This window comes from Lolium rigidum, chromosome 4, assembly GCF_022539505.1.
Source record: "Lolium rigidum isolate FL_2022 chromosome 4, APGP_CSIRO_Lrig_0.1, whole genome shotgun sequence".
Lineage (NCBI taxonomy): Eukaryota > Viridiplantae > Streptophyta > Magnoliopsida > Poales > Poaceae > Lolium > Lolium rigidum.
The window spans coordinates 195,061,677-195,080,040 of NC_061511.1; the positions used below are offsets into that span (position 1 = coordinate 195,061,677).

Consider the following 18,364-nt stretch of genomic DNA (forward strand, 5'->3'; position numbering starts at 1 on the left):
ATCGCTGCATTCATCTCATATGCTTTACAATAGTATTGATCAAGATTATGATAGCATGTCACTTCAGAAATTATCCTTGTTATCGTTTACCTACTCGAGGGCGAGTAGGAACTAAGCTTGTGGATGCTTGATACGTCTCAAACGTATCTGTAATTTCTTATGTTCCATGCTACTTTTATGATGATACTCACATGTTTTATACACACACTTTATGTTATTATTATGCATTTTCCGGCACTAACCTATTGACAAGATGCCAAAGAGCCAGTTGCTGTTTTCTGCTGTTTTTGGTTCCAGGAAGGCTGTTCGGGCAATATTCTCGGAATTCGACGAAACGAAAGCCAAATATCTTAATTCACCGAGACGGACCAGAACACCGAAGGGGAGCCGGAGAGGAGGCCCAGGGGCCCCAGACCATAGGGCCGCGCGGGCTCCACCCTGGCCGCGCCGGCCTATGGGGAGGGAGCCCTGGCGCCCTTCCGACTCCGTCTCTTCGCCCATATAAGTCCTCGTGACCTAAAACTTCGATACCAATTGACGAAACTCCAGAAAGACTCCAGGGACGCTGCCGCCATCGCGAAACTCCATTTCGAGGGACAGAAGTCTCTGTTCCGGCACCCTGCCGGGACGGGGAATTGCCCCCGGAGTCATCTCCATCGACACCACCGCCATTTTCATCGCCATCGCTGTCTCCCATGATGAGGAGGGAGTAGTTCTCCCCTGAGGCTAAGGGTTGTACCGTAGCTATGTGGTTCATCTCTCTCTCCCATGTGATCTTTATGTGATCATGAGCTTTGTGATCTAGTTGAATATCATCTATGTGCTACTCTAGTGATGTTATTAAAGTAGTCTATTCCTCCTCCAGTGATGTAATGTTGACAGTGTGTGCATCATGTAGTACTTGGTATAAGCTATGATTGTGATCTCTTGTAGATTATGAAGTTAACTATTACTATGATAGTATTGATGCGATCTATTCCCCCTTTCATAGCCTGACGGTGACGGTGTGCATGCTATGTTAGTGCTCGGTATAATTGCAATGGTCTATTATGCACTCTAAGGTTACTTAAATATGAACACCGAATGTTGTGGAGCTTGTTAACTCCGGCTTGAGGGAGCTCTTGTAGCCCTACACAATGAATGGTTTTTGTCATCTAACAAGAGAGTGTAGATAAAGTAGTATTTGTTTATTCCGTTATGTGATCAATGTTGAGAGTTCCACTAGTGAAAGTATGATCCCTAGGCCTTGTTTCTAAGCATCGAAACTCCATTTATTTACTGTTATACTGCATGTTTACTTGCTGCCATATTTTATTCAGATTGTTATTACCACTCATATTCATCTATATCACTTGCATTTTACTATCTCTTCGCCGAACTAGTGCACCTATACATCTGACATGTGTATTAGGTGTGTTGGGGACACAAGAGACTTCTTGTATCGTAATTGCAGGGTTGCTTGAGAGGGATATCTTTGACCTCTCTTCCTCCTTGAGTTCGACAAACCTTGGGTGATTCACTTAAGGGAAACTTGCTGCTGTTCTACAAACCTCTGCTCTTGGAGGCCCAACACTGTCTACAGGAATAGAAGCGTGCGTAGACATCATGTATCCATATGTGGATGTACCGGGCTTAGATCTGAGCCTAGCTAGGAGGGCTCATAATAAACAAATAAATAAATAAATTATCCAAAAGTCCAAACTGAGTTTGGGGGAGGGGGTTGTACTAGAGCAAGCCTCTTGATGAAATAAGAAAGAAGAAAGTTGGATGGCTATTTAACCGTAAAATTCTAGGAAAGTCCACCTTCATCCTTATTAGTGATCCGCGGTAGCATTTGCCTTTTTTCGTAGATTGCCACGTTTTACTCATTTTTCTGACAGTTTGGCAACAATTAACCTCTATTGCCTTTTATAATCTGAAAGTTATATCTAAATGTTAGGCAACATGAAAACTGACTATAGAGATAACTTGGGAGCGCTCACAATAGGATTCCATCAAATTATGTCAATTTTCATAAAATTCAGTTGAAGGCTAGCAATACCACTGTATATTTTTTTTGACCCACAATACCACTGTATTGGTACGCCACATTGAATATACCCCTAGCAAATTAGGGCTTAAATTTTTCGGCCAGTTTGCTTCCAAGTATAACACATGGGTATGTCTTGTTAGTTTGCAAATGATAACATCACAAACTAAGAGTAAAATATGACAGTACATTTCAAATACTAGGATAAATATTTCACAAGACTGAAGTGGAATTTACTACTCCCTCCCATCCATAATAAGTGTCGGACCTTAAGTTCAATTCAGTTGAACTAAATCCCTCATACTTATTATGGATTAGAGGGAGCATAAAAAATGGGACTGAAGGCACTATTGGTTTCAGGCAACTGAATACTTTCATCTGAACTTGATGTCGTGGTACTTTTGCACAATTCATATACTCCCTCCGTCCCAAATTTTGTTCAAATTCATATACTCCAATGGAATTGAGAGATCGGAGAACATACTAGTGGGAGTAACATAGCTAGTAACATCACACATCTCAAGGTATTGTGGTGACATGGCATGCGAATAAATGAAGAAAGAGAGTGAGGTGGTAACTAGCTATGTTACCATAACATCACACACCCCAAAGCAAAATGAGTCTACAACATAATAAATGACACAATGCATGACACCAAATACTCCCTCCGTCCCAGTTCGCAAGGCAAATTCCCAAAAAATATTTGTCCCAAAATCCCTCACCTCCTAGGCACATTTTGCATTTAATGTGGGAGTAAACTAATTCATTTTTGCATGCAAACACTCCTCTTTTCATCTCCCACCACGCACTAGTACTTCATGCATGTGAAACCACCGCGCACTAGTACTCCATGCATGTGAAAGGCAAAGTTTTTGCATGTTTTAACGTGCAAATTTAGAGCCAATGAGAATTCACCTTGGGCCAAGATATTTGAAAACTTTGCCTTGCGAACTGGGACGGAGGGAGTATAAGTTACTACCCACTATGAAGGTAGTAACCTAGACTAGTAAGACTGCTCATAGTGGGAGTAACTTAGGTAGTAACATCACATATTTTAAGGTGTTTTGGTGACATGGCATAGCAATAAATGAAGAAAGAGGAGGTGGTAACTAGCTATGTTATCATAACATCACACACCCCAAGATAAAATGAGTCTACAAACTAATAAATGAGACTTTGCATGATACCATCTCTAAGTTACTTTCCACTATGAAGGTAGTAACATGAACTAGTAGTAACTTATGCATGACACCACCTTATGTTACTCCCCACTATGAGCAGCCTAACATGGCATATGTTACTAGTCTAAGTTACTCCCCACTATGAGCAGCCTATGTCTAGATGCACTCAAATTTAGAGGAAGTTAAGATAATAAGTTTTATGGGCGACGGATGGAGTACATCAAATAATTAAACTCCAATGGGATTGAGCGGGCGGACGGCCGTCCATATCTGCTGTGGTCAAACCCCTCTGGCTTCAGAATAATAATCCGGATCTGTGTTTAGATCATCCATGCCAAGTATAGCCACTATTAAATATGATAGCTGCCCTGGAGTTTCGGGACCAACTGCACCGGTTGAAGCCTGGATAGTGGATACAGCCTTGCAGGAATGATAGCTTTCCTCACGATCGACAGTGAGGTATGCATACAGTATGCACTTATAAATTCAAGGTCATTATGTTATTATGACAGATAGATAGAGTATGAATATAACTACCCTCCGTGCAACCCATGAGGTGATATATACTTTGGGCATATGACGATGAAAGCCTTGGACAATGAACCGTTCATGTGAGCGATTGCATGAGTCGCACCCTTGTAAATGTAGTAAATAAAGCAGCTAGCCGCTAGGTGGAAGAAGAGGGAGTCAACTCTAGCCTATGCGAATTACTATATGGAGTAGGTTATTGCTAGAGTGATAAATATGAATATTTTTAAAGGGGTAGTACCCAGAAGGCCGGAAGGATATTTAAGTGGGGGCAATTATATTGTGCAGATTGAAAGGATACGAATATTTTTCTTAAGAATTTAAGAGAAATTATAAAATTTAAGTGGGGCCTAGCCCACACTCATGTCATCTTGGCTCCACTCAAGAGATTTTTGTTTCCTTCAGGGAAATGTCTTCAAGAATTTATTTTAGGGGAAACAGCCACCACTTGTCTTCAAGAACCTTTTTTTTTAGAACACTCTGTCTTCAAGAACTGATGCAGCGGAATGAAATGGGACTTGGAGCTGGCCTCCCGTTATCTGACCACCTCGCAGCGGATTTCCTATACACCGACCAGGTCGGCGCGTACCGCACGCTGCACACCCCCCTGCGCGGTACGGGCCGGACCAGCTCGGGTGTTGGGCTATTTAGCCGCTTTTTTTTCTGTGTCATTTTTCTGTTCTGTTTTTTTTCATTTCTATTTCTTTTTCATTTATGTTTCTTTTTTCGTTTTTAAGATTTAAATTTTTTAATTTACATATATTTTTGAATGTAAAATGTTCTAACTAAAAAATCTCGAAAAAATTTCAAATTCGTAAATTCTTCAAATGCGAAAATTGTTCAAGTATAAAAATTGTTCAAATTTGAAAATTGTTCAAATTCGAAAATTGTTCATATATAAAAAATAATATTTTTTTGAAAAATATTTGTTCCAATTTATATTTTGTTCTAATTTAAAATTTGTTCCAATTTAAAATTTGTTCAAATCTAAAAAAATGTTCAAATTTTGAAAATATTTAAATTTCTGAAAAATTTAAATAATTTAAAAAAATCGGGTCTAAAAAGAATCAGCTTTTAAAAAACGTAAAAAGAAAAATTAAACAGAAAAAACAAAAAGCAAAAAAACAAAAATAACAAGCGTGGGAATGTGTTGGGCTGATCCAACAACCCGCCTGGGGGGTGTGCGGCGCCTGGTCCGCGCCGACCAGGTCGGCGTACAGCACCCCCCTCGCAGCCCTAGCCCTTTTTAATCTTTTGCGTCTAGTGGGCTTGCATACACAGAGAGATGTGCTAGGCCCAGATGGCTGGGCAGGCCCAGAGTAACGGGGGAAAGCTAAAACTTAGTATGTACCATTAGAGACCGATCTTCGCACAAAAAGTTTATTCCGCAAACAATCTTTTTCGATAAAGAGAATATATTAATATCTGAAGATACTAATTACACTCAGCCTCTGCAACAACGCAATATTTTAATAACATTATGGATTCACACAGCTAAAAAATAGAAAAATAAAACTAAGAAATAAAAGTCCTATCTCAGTCCTGACAACAGTAATACATCCACCACCAAGACAACACTTGAAATTCAGACTCTTCAAAAGCAACGCCTCTAAGAAGGGAACAGTGCCTCAACAACATCGTCGCCCGATCAAAGAAGATTTTCACCCTGAAGATAGTCTTCGCTCTCAAAACAATGCCTTCAACAAGGACATTGACATGTACAACCAGTTAAGGCCAGACATTGGGTTTTCACCTTGAAAGGTAAGACTCTGAACTTCACATGTCTTTGCCGCCCCCACTTTCATACCACTGTTGCGAATTCCGGAACACCAAGCAAGCCCCTCACCAACGCAAAGATTTGAACCTCCATTAGCTAGTCCTCGAAATCTGCCCTTCATGATATTCTCTTCTTCTAACTTCACCATGGATCAGCTGTCACTTGGTGTCAACACAGAAAAGAGCTTCGCGCAGCACCCTCCAAAACCAAACGGTCGGAATAAAAGCATGGCCGTGCACGACCGAATACCACCGATCCAAAGAAACCCTGGGCAATAGAAGCACTTTGCTATTCAGCCGGCGGCGCCTTCCGGAACTCAACACACCGGCCAGATCATGAAGGGTAGGCCTCCGGCAGGTTTTCATCTTCGCCCAAGAGAGACCCTAGGACCGCCGCCTATATTCAGGTTGGGCCCACCACGCCGGCGACCATTCCAGGATGGCCATGGTTGCCACCAAGCTGATCGCGTAGTCCGAAAACACCGCACAGGCCTGGGCACCGCCATTGCCGAAAGCTAGCCCTCCACCGCTGACCGCCGAGAGGCAAGGCGAAGGGGACATAGGGTTTCCCCTTGCAGCCTGCCCCCACCCCTCCCTCCGCCGGCGCAGGGCACTCCACCACCTCAGATCTGGGACCACCTGGCCTGAATCCTACGCGCACGCGATCGGCAGCAGTTTATAGCACATGGCAGCGAGCTGGACAGACGCGGCACCTCCACGCCGTCTGCAAGCTACCCAACGCGCATCCAGCAGAACCCAGGTCGGGCCCGCCTGGTTGCCGCCCAGATGCAGGCCCGCGGGACCAGATCTGGACGCCGTCAACGGCCCGGCCATCCACGACCATCGGGCGCCCTGCTGCACCGCGTGCGGCCAACGACGCGCCAACCTCGTTGCCGCTCGCTAGAACCCGCCAGAAGACTCCACCACCACCCAGTCTGCCTGCCGCCAGCGCCGTCCAACCCGCGTCGACGACCCATCGCGCAGGTAAGGAAGAGCCCGCCACCGCCGGCATCGCGCGGGCCTTGCCTTGCGGCGGCGGGGGGACGGGAGGAGAAGGGGGTTGAGGCGAGTTAGGGTTCAGGGGCGGCGCCCAGTCGCTCGCGGGGGACGACGCGAGCGGCGGACCACTAGTGGAAAACGGGCCTTTAGCACCGGTTGGTAAGGGCCATATACACCGGATGGCCAACCGGTGCTAAGTATCCGGTGCTAAAGGCCCCCCCCCCCTTTAGCACCGGTTCAATTATGAACCGGTGCTAAAGTGGCACCACGTGGCGGCTGCCGAGCGCCCGAGCGAGAGGACCTTTAGCACCGGTTCGTAATACGAACTGGTGCTAAAGGGTCTTCCGCGGCAGGAAAACGCCCCAAAACGATGCCGCGGTAGAACCCCGCTACCATAAAAAATTCGAATTATTTTCCACTCCCTCTTTTTTCTTCTTTTTTCCAGAATTTCTAATACTTTAGTTATTTCACAAGTTTAGTCTCTAACTACACTTATCTCTAGTCAAAGTATTTACTCGTGCTCAAACTTCCCGCTCGGTCACTCATCCTCCCACTACTCTAGCACTAGCACGCTTAACTTTCAAGTTCCTTCCCATCCCGCATTCAAGTGTTTCGCGCGCATGTATGTGATACTAGTATCATATCAATCCTATTAACATGTTGGTCGATGTCATATTTCTTTATTGTTTGAATTTCAAATAATTCTTTTAATAAACAAAAGTAATGATCAATAATAATCTTGAATAAATAAATAAACATTAACTTTATAATTTGTACTATTTTTAATTATTTTAAAAAAATTAATTTTTTTTGCCAAACCTAAAATCTGAAAATTTGAAAATCTTGTAATTTGCTAAAAGTAATAGTAATCTTTTATGCAGGATGCAATTATTAATTTTAATTTTAAAAAAATAAAAAATATATAAAATCCTAAATTTATAGCAAAAAACTAAAATCTTCCTGCTTTCATATTTTAATTTATAATTTTGAGAATCTAAAAATTGACTAACCGGGTAATTCCCGGTGAATTCGGATGTAACTTTTTTCCACGATCATTTTGATATATTATACGCTTTTTTCGACGTTGTAGGCAAAAGTTAATGCTATTTTACCCTTTCGTAAACTTTTGCTGCAAAAAAAAAATCGAAATTCAAATTTGTTAATTTTTCCTAATAGTAGGTTGCTTAACATACAGGAACCTCAAAAGATTTTATTTTTTAAATTTTCTATCATTTTCTTTTCTAATTTACAGAGTTAAAAAAAGCTAAAGATTCGTAACACATGAACCGGTGCTAAATGTCTTGCATGAACTGGTGCTAATGTCGCGGCTGATCCCCTGAACGTCCAGACCGCACGAACCGGTGCTAATGACCCCGTTTAATACCGGTCCATGCCAAATCCGGTGCTAATGCTCTTTGGAGCAAAAAAAACTAAAACCCTCTTTTGTACTAGTGGGTGCATGCTACATAACTGCTTCCCACCCCCAGCACAACTTTTCCTTATTCCGCGAACATAGGAGCGCACAACACGTGGCAGGCAAGGTGGTGCCGCGCGAGTGAGCCATCCCGCAGATTCACCCGTGCGAGTCCGCGCTCCAACCACAGAGAAGTACTCGTGCAAGTATAGCTCGTAACACTGGATGTGAAAGATTGATGCACTATCCAATTAAACCAAAAGTCCGAACTAAGTTCGAACTGATGAAAAGAGACTAGACAGTGTATTTGTATTTAACACTCTCATTCACGTCTAGACTATTTTAACTCTTAGCGTGGGATTGGTGCATGCCGCAGAATCTTTTTTCTTTTGTTTTAAAACTGCGTGAGCAGGGTCTTGACTTAAGACCTCTTGGCTCTGATACCATGAAAATTAATGCACTAGCTAATTAAACCAAAAATCCGAACTAAATTTGAACTGATGGAAAGAGACTAGGCGTATTTATATTTAACAGGATGAATCGGGCAAAAGTCTAAATTAGGGAGCTAGCTTACGATGCACGCTCACCATAATCCATGGAATAAAAAGGTAGGACAACTAGCTAGCTCAGTGGCGGACACGCAAAAATATCTAGGGTAGACACACAGTTTTTATTTTTATTTTTCTTGCTCATGTGTGATAAAAATTTGCTTAAATAATTAAATATAAAATATTTTTTAAAAATTCTAGGTATGCCCTGCCACCCTTCTGTGTACGCCCCTGAGCTAGCTTACCACGTGCTGCGGTGCGTGTCCTTTTTGTCAAAACACAAATAACTATAATTGTCACACACAACCGAGTATAATACATACGCTAGTGAGTACAACTACAACTATACACACGAGCGAGTACAGTTACGTATGATACATGAGTACCATTGCGTATACAACACGAATACAAGTACATACAGGAGTGAGTACAACTACAACTATACACAAGAACGAGTACACTTATGTATGACACACGAGTACCATTGTGTATACAACACGAGTATAGTTACATACACGAGTGAGTACAAGTACTACCTCACACACGAACGAGTACAGTTACGTTCAACACAAGAGTATGATTGCGCACACGAGCAAGTACAGGTACAACCGCACCACAAGCAAGTACAATTAACGAGTAAAGGGAAAAACTACACCAAATACACTAGAAAACAGAAGTACTTATCAGTTTTAAGCACGAGTACAGTTAGACACACACCGTGAGTACAAATATTGTAGTATTGAGAGTACGAAAAAAAAGGATTCCAAAACATATCAATATGGAACCTAGTTCTAAAGATCTCGACGCGAGGATGAAAATTTAAACTTACGGTTCTTAAGATATTTCATTTTGAAAAAACGGATATAGAAAATAAAGGGAAAAAGATGACACAACTCATCCCCTATATCTTTTCTCTCCTCCCTCATCCCCACGTTGCTTTCCCTTGCGGGCCACTTCTCAGAAATTTTCTGATACCACAGCGCGCCACTTATCGGTGTGGAGCGAGTTTTCTTCCCTTCGCGAAGATCGGCCTTTTTCTAACGATTTCGGCTTCTTTTTCATTAAAGGGAATATATTAATATCAGAAGATTGTGTCTTAAGATTTTTAAAACTTGATCAACTTTATAGAAGGAGTAACATCATATATGGCATCAAAATGATATACTCCCTCCGTCTAGAAAAGGACGTCGGAGATTTGACTAAATTCAAATGTATCTATACACTAAAAAAATGTCTACATACATTCAAATTTCAATAGATATTCGACATCCTTTTATAGACAGGGGTAGGGGTATATTATGAAACTACATTGCAAGAAAATCTAGTGATACTAATTTGGTGTCATAAATGGTGCTACGTTTTCTTATAAAGTTAGTGAAGCTTCAAAATGTCTGACTTTCGACAAAGAATAGAAATACACTTATTTATGGACCAAGGGAGTATCCAAAGATAGATGTTGTACTGCGCTAGATTGAAAACTCAGGAGCAACCTAGTTGGCCAAAGCCAGCTACAGGTAAAAATTAAGGACCTGTTTGGTTCTCAGCCACACTTTGCCAACCCTAATTTTGGGCAAATGTGATAGCCACAAAAATGTGGCTAAGATTTTGGAAGCCTGGCAAAAGTTGGCAAAAAACTCACTCTATGACAAGTGGGCTATATAGATAGTGAAGTATAGTTGCCAACCCTAATTTTGGGCAAGTGTGATAGCCACAAAAATGTGGCTAAGATTTTGGAAGCCTGGCAAAAGTTGGCAAAAAATTCACTCTATGATAAGTGGGCTACATAGATAGTGAAGTATAGCAGCTCTAAAGTGTGGCAAGAACTAAATACATGCCAAACTGCCAAACTTTAGCTTGGCAAAGTGTGGCGGCTAGGAACCAAACAGGCCCTAAAAGAACATAACCAGCAGCGCCTACACAAAGCACGGTGTCGTGTAAGATATAGATCAACTTTGATGGTCAGAGTCAGTGTTACATAATAAGACTGAGCCATGACAACTCCATGAGGTACAGCTGATGCAAGTAGGGTTGATGTGATGGACCTCAGGGTGGTCAGGTGTGGTTTAAACTTAGGGACTGGTTCAACAAAATTTAAATCATCAAAGACTTCAGTCAATTCAGAGAAGAGCCCAGTCCTTGCCCATGAACAGATCGGATTCACAGTCAAAATATCAGAGGAGAGTCCTATGACTCATGTTCCTTGAACAGATCAGGTTCAGTCAAAATAACATGAATTGAATACAGGTACAGCCCTGATGCAGGAGAGTGGGAACATGCACCATCCAGAAGGAAATAACTAGACAAAGGAGGAAAAAAGAAAAAAGGCACTGGGATTGGTGACTCGGTACTATCAACTGCTTCTGCAAATGTCGAAGCTATCTCCAACACAATTCACAACGCTTGACCAAGAATGCACATTACATAGTACCTCAAATGACAGCCTATTAAGAGTCTATACATCCAAGCTGTCCCAGTAGATATTCCACTGAACAGAATGAGTGATGGAACATGTATGTTGTTGTTTGGAACTCAGGAGTGTAGTATTCAGCATGAAAAGTATCATGAGCAAAAGAATGATATGCCTCTCCAAAAGAATAGCGGAAGTGTGTACGGTCATGTAACTAATGCTATGATATTACAGCCAAAAAAGTACAGCTTGTACCACTAGTTTGTGTATCAGCTCAGAACAAAAGTAGTACCGGAACATTAATTTGTGCAAACCATATGAATACAAACAAGCCTATGGTTTTCCAGGATAAGGGTCACCTTGTCAAGGATGCATCCTCCAAGTTTCAGGTTAAGTTGGTTCTTGTATTTTGCCTCGAGCCATTGAGATGGACTTATCTTCTCATATTTCACAAGGATAAATTTTCAACATTCTGTTGTAGCTTAGTCATCCCAATCTACATCCCAACCGTCCTTGATCTTGGTTTGAGATCTTGAAGAAAGGCCATTTGCTGAGATGCTTCCAGCAGGTGCATTCTCCGAAGGTCTTGCAGGTGCTTCTTCATCATCCCAGTCATCATCCCAGCCCTCATCCCAGCCATCTACTGTACTTGTAGTGTTGTTTGCACTTGATGGGTCAGGAGCCTGAGATCCCATCTCAAGCTGCTGATATGGGACTCCTTCATCACGCTTTCTCCCTGCGAACTTGCAACAAGCATATACACCCCCAACCAAGACAACAGTGAAAACAAAGAAGTAGGCTCCATAGATCGGTTTCACTGTTGTTGCATAAACTGCAAGCTGCTGGAATTGTTGTTGCCAATCATAAACTGGCTGCCCAATGCGCAAGGAACAAGGCTCTGTGCCAACATTTAGTGTAATCTCTCCACCATTCAGACTGCTATAGCTAATGTCGACCTGGTAATATGAATTGACAGTAAGCTTCAGCAAATCCATACGAATTGAGAATAGCAGTTGACTAAACTACCAGGCATGCTAAGAGAAACACATATCGCTAAGGTTAAAACAAATTAAAGTTGCATACCCTTTTAGATTCACCCTTGCTGAGACTGAGAGGTGGCAACTTCTGCTTAATACTTATATCTGATGTTGCTTTGACATTAACAGTTATGGTATTCTGCCCTGTATTCTTGAGTAAAAAAAATTGTCCACTTGAAGCTGCAAGAATAAACAAATATGAAGCTTTCTCAGACTTGTGGAACAGAAGGTCATACCAGATACTCCATATTATGAATTATAACCATTTTTAACTGTCAGAGAAAACAAACATAACATTTCTTCAGATTAAGTAAAGTAAAGGCAATGCTAGGCAGTTCATGCTATGATTTTAGCTAGGAGAAATTAAACATGTGCACATCAAATTGTTTGTCAAATTACTTGCATGCTATTATCTGGAGATTCTCAATATCTACAGCAATATTGCCTTCACTAAAAAAGGTAACCAGTATGTCCTCTTATGCAATAACTGCTGTACAAAATTGTATTAATGAAAGCCCAGTGATTCTTTATGCAGCAAGAAGATGAGTTCCCTCAAGCACAGTGTACCACGTCACCATCTTACTGTACCACCAGAATGAGCCATAATTACGCAATGATAACAAGGAAGACCACACTGCTTAAGTTTCTAACTGTACAATGCACTACGAAGATAAAAATGGCGAACAACCATAATGAATCCATTTACACAGGACAGAACCATCTTGTTGACCTTGCTGGATATAATTGGTTGAACCCACTCTTTTATTCACAAATGGAGTAAGATCTTGAAATTTTCAGAGACCTCGGCTTAAGATATCAACTTCTGAAGAGAAACTTATAACGTCTCAGGTTTGATTTGAAGGTAATGGTGTGTATGTTCTGATATATTCAATAGATTGCAGTGTAAAAATAGTCGCAGAACTTGTTCTCAATAAAAGCACATGAAATGAGTTTCAGCAACTATCTAGATTCTCAGTAAAATGTTCAGAGGTTCCTTTCTGGCTTTGCACTTGAAGGCAAATATCTAGGGTCAATCTTTCACACTACCTATGGCTCATGCCATCGCTCATATCCACAATCATAACTAAAACATCAATCCAGAAAATGAACCCTGGAAAAATCTCTAGCATTGACATATGCATGGAAATAAATAACTCAGTGACTTGAAGCTTGAAGTTTAAGGATAACCAACTAGAAACATTACCTGGCTTAGATATCTGAAGGCAAGCAGACAATTTCCCATCAATGGAACATGTGTCTACTGGATCAACACACTTCTCCACCACCGCTTCTGGTTTATCCGGCTTCTTCTTCCCAGGACTTCCTCCTTCACCGTCCGGCGCGCCGGTCGATTCAGGACCTCCTGGAGGGGGGCTCGCCTTGGGTACTTTAGTCGATGGCACCGGCTGTCCGGAGACCTGCGCTTCGCCCCCTTCCTGCCCCTTATCCTCCGGCGCACCTGATGGCGGCGGTGGAGAATCCTTTGGTGTTTGTGGGGTTTCTGGTGGTGGCGGTGTTTGTGTGGTTTTTGGTGGTGGCGGTGATTTCTGGTGCTGTTTATCGGCCACAGGATTCTGCACTGCAGGTGACGACTTCCCCGATTCTTTCGAAATGGGGCTCTTGTCAGATCCGCCCGTGCCAGCGGTAGGTGCAGGGGCTCCCTGGACAGATCAAAATAGCATCAAAATCTATAGCTCGTCCATTTCTCCTCCAAATAACCATAAGCCATTGCACTAATCGATCTAAGCAAGCTAAGTCGAAGAGCGGCGATCCTCACCTCGCTGGAGCGGGGCTTCTCGCCCTGCAAAACCCTAGCCGCCTCAGGGTGTGGAAGCAGGGCGAAAGCGAGGAGGAGCGCCGCAAGCGCGGCGAATCCGAAGGAGCCCATCGAATTGCGCAGGAGCGGGGGGCGTCAGCCGGTCCGTCGTGGAATCCGGCGGCGCGGGGCCGGCGTGGATCGCATCGGCGGGGGATCGGGATCTGGAGGGGACCGGATCGCCGCGTGCTGGGTCGAGATCTCGGTGGAGTTGGAGCGCTTCGATCGGTGCACGCGCGGCGCGGCGCGGAGGAGGTGGCCTTGTGGGACGAAGAGGGCAGGAGGAGGAAGAAGAGTTGCTCCGACGCCAAAATCGCACAAAGTGGAAGAGGCTTGGGCAGCCGCCCACTCGAACGGAAGTGTTCTGGTCGCAGTTGACTCGAGATTTTTTCCTGGTGGATTTGGTTCCGTTTGGGGAAATTTTGCTGAATTTATCTGTCAAAGTACAGAACACAACCTTTTTGTTGAACTTTTTTTTACATGCAAAATTGGGCAACTTGTTTGACCAACTTGTTCTTTTCACAATTGTTTGAACAACTTGTTGAATTTACTCCAATTTGCAGGCATATTGCCAGCGTTCAAGTGAGAGAGGTTCAAAATTTCTAATATATACAAGCGGGGACGCAAATCCAAGCCATTTCCATAGTTTTCTTCGACGGGAACCAAGGGCCATCGACACATAAAGTGCCCAAACAAAAAAAATCAACTTCACCTTTCAAAGCATCTCACTGGATAAATTTTGAAGAGAGATCTGCATCATTCATCATCTTCCCTATCACAATTTCCATCTCCTACACCAGAGAATGTCTTGCAAAGGAAGAGTAGCAACATGAGTCCTTGATCCACTCACACCCATGACCAAGTTGAGAAGACTATCAGCGCCTGAGTAGAGAGCCTCTGGGGGGACATGTAAACCTGTCAATATTTCATAAATACAACAGAGTAGAAAATTAGATCAATCAGGGAGTTAATCAACTTTCTTTCAAACCAAGCTCTATTGTGGAGCTTCCAGATGGCCCAACAAATATTGGGGGCGCAAACGATATTAACATTTCGGCTTGCATGAGTAAGTTATGGAATCCACCGGGAAAATTGGGAAAATGAGCGTGGACGATTCTGAACACTAATTGCAGAACAAACAATGCTCTAGAAGAATTTAGCTATAGAACAGCCACAGAAACAACATCGTGAGTTGCCTATCTAGTTGAGATTCACCATGTTATCTTTGGTAGAAATGGCATTATGCCATATTAGCCATAGCCAAACATTGATCTTAGGGCTCCTTTGATTCATAGAATAGAAAAAGCATAGGAATAGGATGTCATGCATACTCGAATCCTATGAGAAAATGAAGTGTGTTTGATTGTAGCAAAGGAATTTTTCCATGAGGTATGGCCTAGTGTTTTTTTCCTATAGAATTTGCACTACAAAATTCTTATAGGATTAATTCCTATAGGATATGTTCCTATGAATAAAACAACTTGTGTAGGAAATCTTCCTATAGGATCCAAATCCTTCACTATTCATATACAATTCCTATGAATTAAAGAGACCCTTAAGAGAAATCTTACTCTTTCATAGGTGTCTAAAGGGTCTATCAATCCCATTTCCACACAAGTGTTTATAATTACTTTTTATACTGCATTGACCACTTTTTCCATTTCTAAAATGGCCTGTCATCATCTGAAATGGTGATCTCAATGAGCAAGCCAATAAGCCTACACATTTGTACATTGCAGATATTGATTTATCTTTGATCAGAGGACATTGCCCACACCAAGAATCTCCCGAAAAGCTTGTTCTTTTGCCATTCCCAACTATGATTCTCCTGCCACATAAATAGAACTCTTTGATATGAAGAATATCTTACCAGAGAGGAGAGTCACCAAGTCTATGTTTTGAAAATTTGATGCCTACATCACCAAGGTATCTACCGCCATTTGCACATAAGACTAATACTGAATTTGGTCGCTTCTTCAGGCCACCACCTTTACTTTTTGTCTTGCAGATTCACCTCCACTTGACAAATCGATATTTCCTTTTATTGGCAATAATAGTCTGGTGTGTTTATCAAGATTTTCAATGTTTGTTTTGTGCAATAACCACCTTGTGGACATTTGATATACAACAACAGTGGACAAACAAGCACAAATTTTAGTCGATCTCCAACAAATTGACGTAGTCCCATGATGAGTGCATTTTATATAGTCGATCTCTCATTGTATACTATATCTAGCAATTGTTATGTCATTTATACATGATTGCTTGATTCCTTTCATTTCATGAGAGCTTTGCGAAATAAGAAGTTTTATTAGGATTTTACTATATTTTCTTGTCTTTCATGTGTGTGTAGGAGTTATCAACATTTATGAATAAAGCGCGGTGAAAGGAGACAAGTGGAGAAAATTTGGAGGAGTTACATGCACCAGACTTATCCACATGAAGGGTTACCATTAAAATATAATAAAGATCTAAGACCATGGTGTAATGGTGTTGTAGGCCTTCGTCCATACAATCCAAGGATCCAAAGCATGCCCCAATCAAAGTCCATGTGAGGAAATGGCATCAAAATTAGTGTAGACATAAGAGAGCTTAACGAACGAGGTGACCGCACGGACCTCCATTGGGACTGTATAATCAAACTGAACCTATTTTAAGAAGGGGTACGGGGTTATTCGGGGCGGAGCTACCTAGAAACTCGAAACCGATCTCTAGGAGCCTATTTAAAGGAGGGGAAAGCCACCACCGAAAACCAGTCTCAATTCGCGTCTCCATGACGGAGCTGTGCCACCTCTACCATGAAGATCACCACACCATCATCATCCAAGGAAGAGGAGAATAAGGCTTGGGACAAGGAGGCATCGACATCAACCTTTATCATCATCTTCTTCTATGCACCCGCCAACGATTCATCCATCCATCGTGTTGTAATCCAAGTCTACTACGGATCCCTATGTGTATCATTTTATTCCTTCATCCATTATTAGCATATAATGTCTTGTACCCTTGTACTAGAGTAGTTTAGCTGGGGATATGGATGAACCCTAGAACTACAAGGAATTGAAGTAAAGATTTAAGATGTATTCTTTTGTATGTGTGTAATGTTATTCTTCAGTGATGTTGTGTGAATCTAGCTACATAATAGTTTGCCCCTTTGGGGTGATGGAGTAAAACATCGTTGTAGGTAGATTGGTGGTTTGAAGGTGGAAGTGAGAGCAAACCATCACGTCCCATCAACTAATGTCAATTAGGGTATAACGTGGATCCTAGAACTATATAATCATGGGAGACTCATAATCACTAGTGTCTTTTTCTAATATAGAAGGACTGAAGGTGGTTAAGCAGGGTGTGTATGCACACCGTACCTGTGACGGACCTTTATTTGACTCAACCCTGAAATATATAATACATCTTAAATCAATGGTACTAATGCTGGTGGTGGTTCTAGACTCCTCTATAGACGTCTTTATCTTACTCTCCGTTTACCTTCAATTTTAGTTTTAAGTTTACTTTATTTTGTTCTTCATTTATTTCTCATAGGTCACTACTACTTTTAATTCTCCAGTTGAATAGAATAATTCTGTAAGCGTAGGCTATTTTCAAATTTGGGTGCGGACATGGCTGCATTGACCATGCAGTCGTGAAGTTGTGTAGTTACAAGTGGCAGAGCTCGTGTGGACGGTACTTTAGGGATATATTTTCCGTTGTTTTATACCGCAATCATCTTATTGGGGTGTAGGAAAACCCAGTCACCATCCCACCCATCGAGCCTCCCATCTCTTTCTTCAACTTTTTCTTCATTTTCTCTTCATCTTCTACCGTCACTCCACTCCTATCAAAATCTATTTTCAACCCAAACATTGTCTGAAAGATATAAAGAAGTAATTTCAAATTCATTGCTCCTGCCAAGTCATCTTGCAACGGTAAGATGATATCATCAGCATACTAGAGGATAACCACACCATTCTAAACCAAGTTGTCATCCAAACTGTTAGCAAGCTATTTCTATGAGCAATAGTTATCATCTTGGCGAAACTATTACTCCCTCCATTTTTATTTTTATTGTGTTTTGGGATGTTTGAAAATCAAAATTTATAAGATTAACCAAAAATATAGAGAAAAATATCAATAATCATAATAAGAAATGCATATAATATAAAAAATATAGCTTACGGCGATTCCAGCATTATAGCTTTCATGTTGTAGATGCTACTATTTTTTTCTAATATTTTTTCGACATTTTCAAAGTTTAACTTTAACTAAACCAAAAGGGGCCAGAACTAATTGTAAACGGAGCTAGTAGGATCCATATTAAATAGGAAGGGCACAGAGATCACCTTGCCTCACACATTTAAAGCTACCAAAATACTCCCTCCGTACAGTCGGGTTTTTCAAGATAAATTATGAATTGGAGTAAAAAGTACATTGGAAACATGCATCTCTCCTCTTTAATTCTTTCACTTCCAATAAGCTAAGTGCATGTTGAAAACAAGAAGAACATGCGCTTAATATTATTGAGTTTGATTTTCGTGCGATGAGAGAGAAACAATTAAAATGTATTAGAAAGATATGAGTACACTCTTTTGTTGACAAAGTTTAGAGCTAGATGTCCACTTATTTCAGGCGAAG

General features: G+C 41.5%; 1 protein-coding gene across 1 annotated transcript; it reads right to left on the reverse strand.

Annotated features, from left to right (window-relative positions):
* Window positions 1–11,185: 11,185 nt before the first annotated feature.
* LOC124648963 (myosin-binding protein H-like) lies at window positions 11,186–13,891 on the reverse strand. The gene is made up of 4 exons (XM_047188647.1): window positions 13,697–13,891; window positions 13,124–13,580; window positions 11,966–12,099; window positions 11,186–11,838 (listed from the first exon to the last, which is right to left on the reverse strand). Exons 1-4 carry the CDS (start codon window positions 13,805–13,807, stop codon window positions 11,365–11,367), a joined length of 1,176 nt encoding a protein of 391 aa, XP_047044603.1. The 5' UTR covers window positions 13,808–13,891; the 3' UTR covers window positions 11,186–11,364.
* Window positions 13,892–18,364: the final 4,473 nt, after the last annotated feature.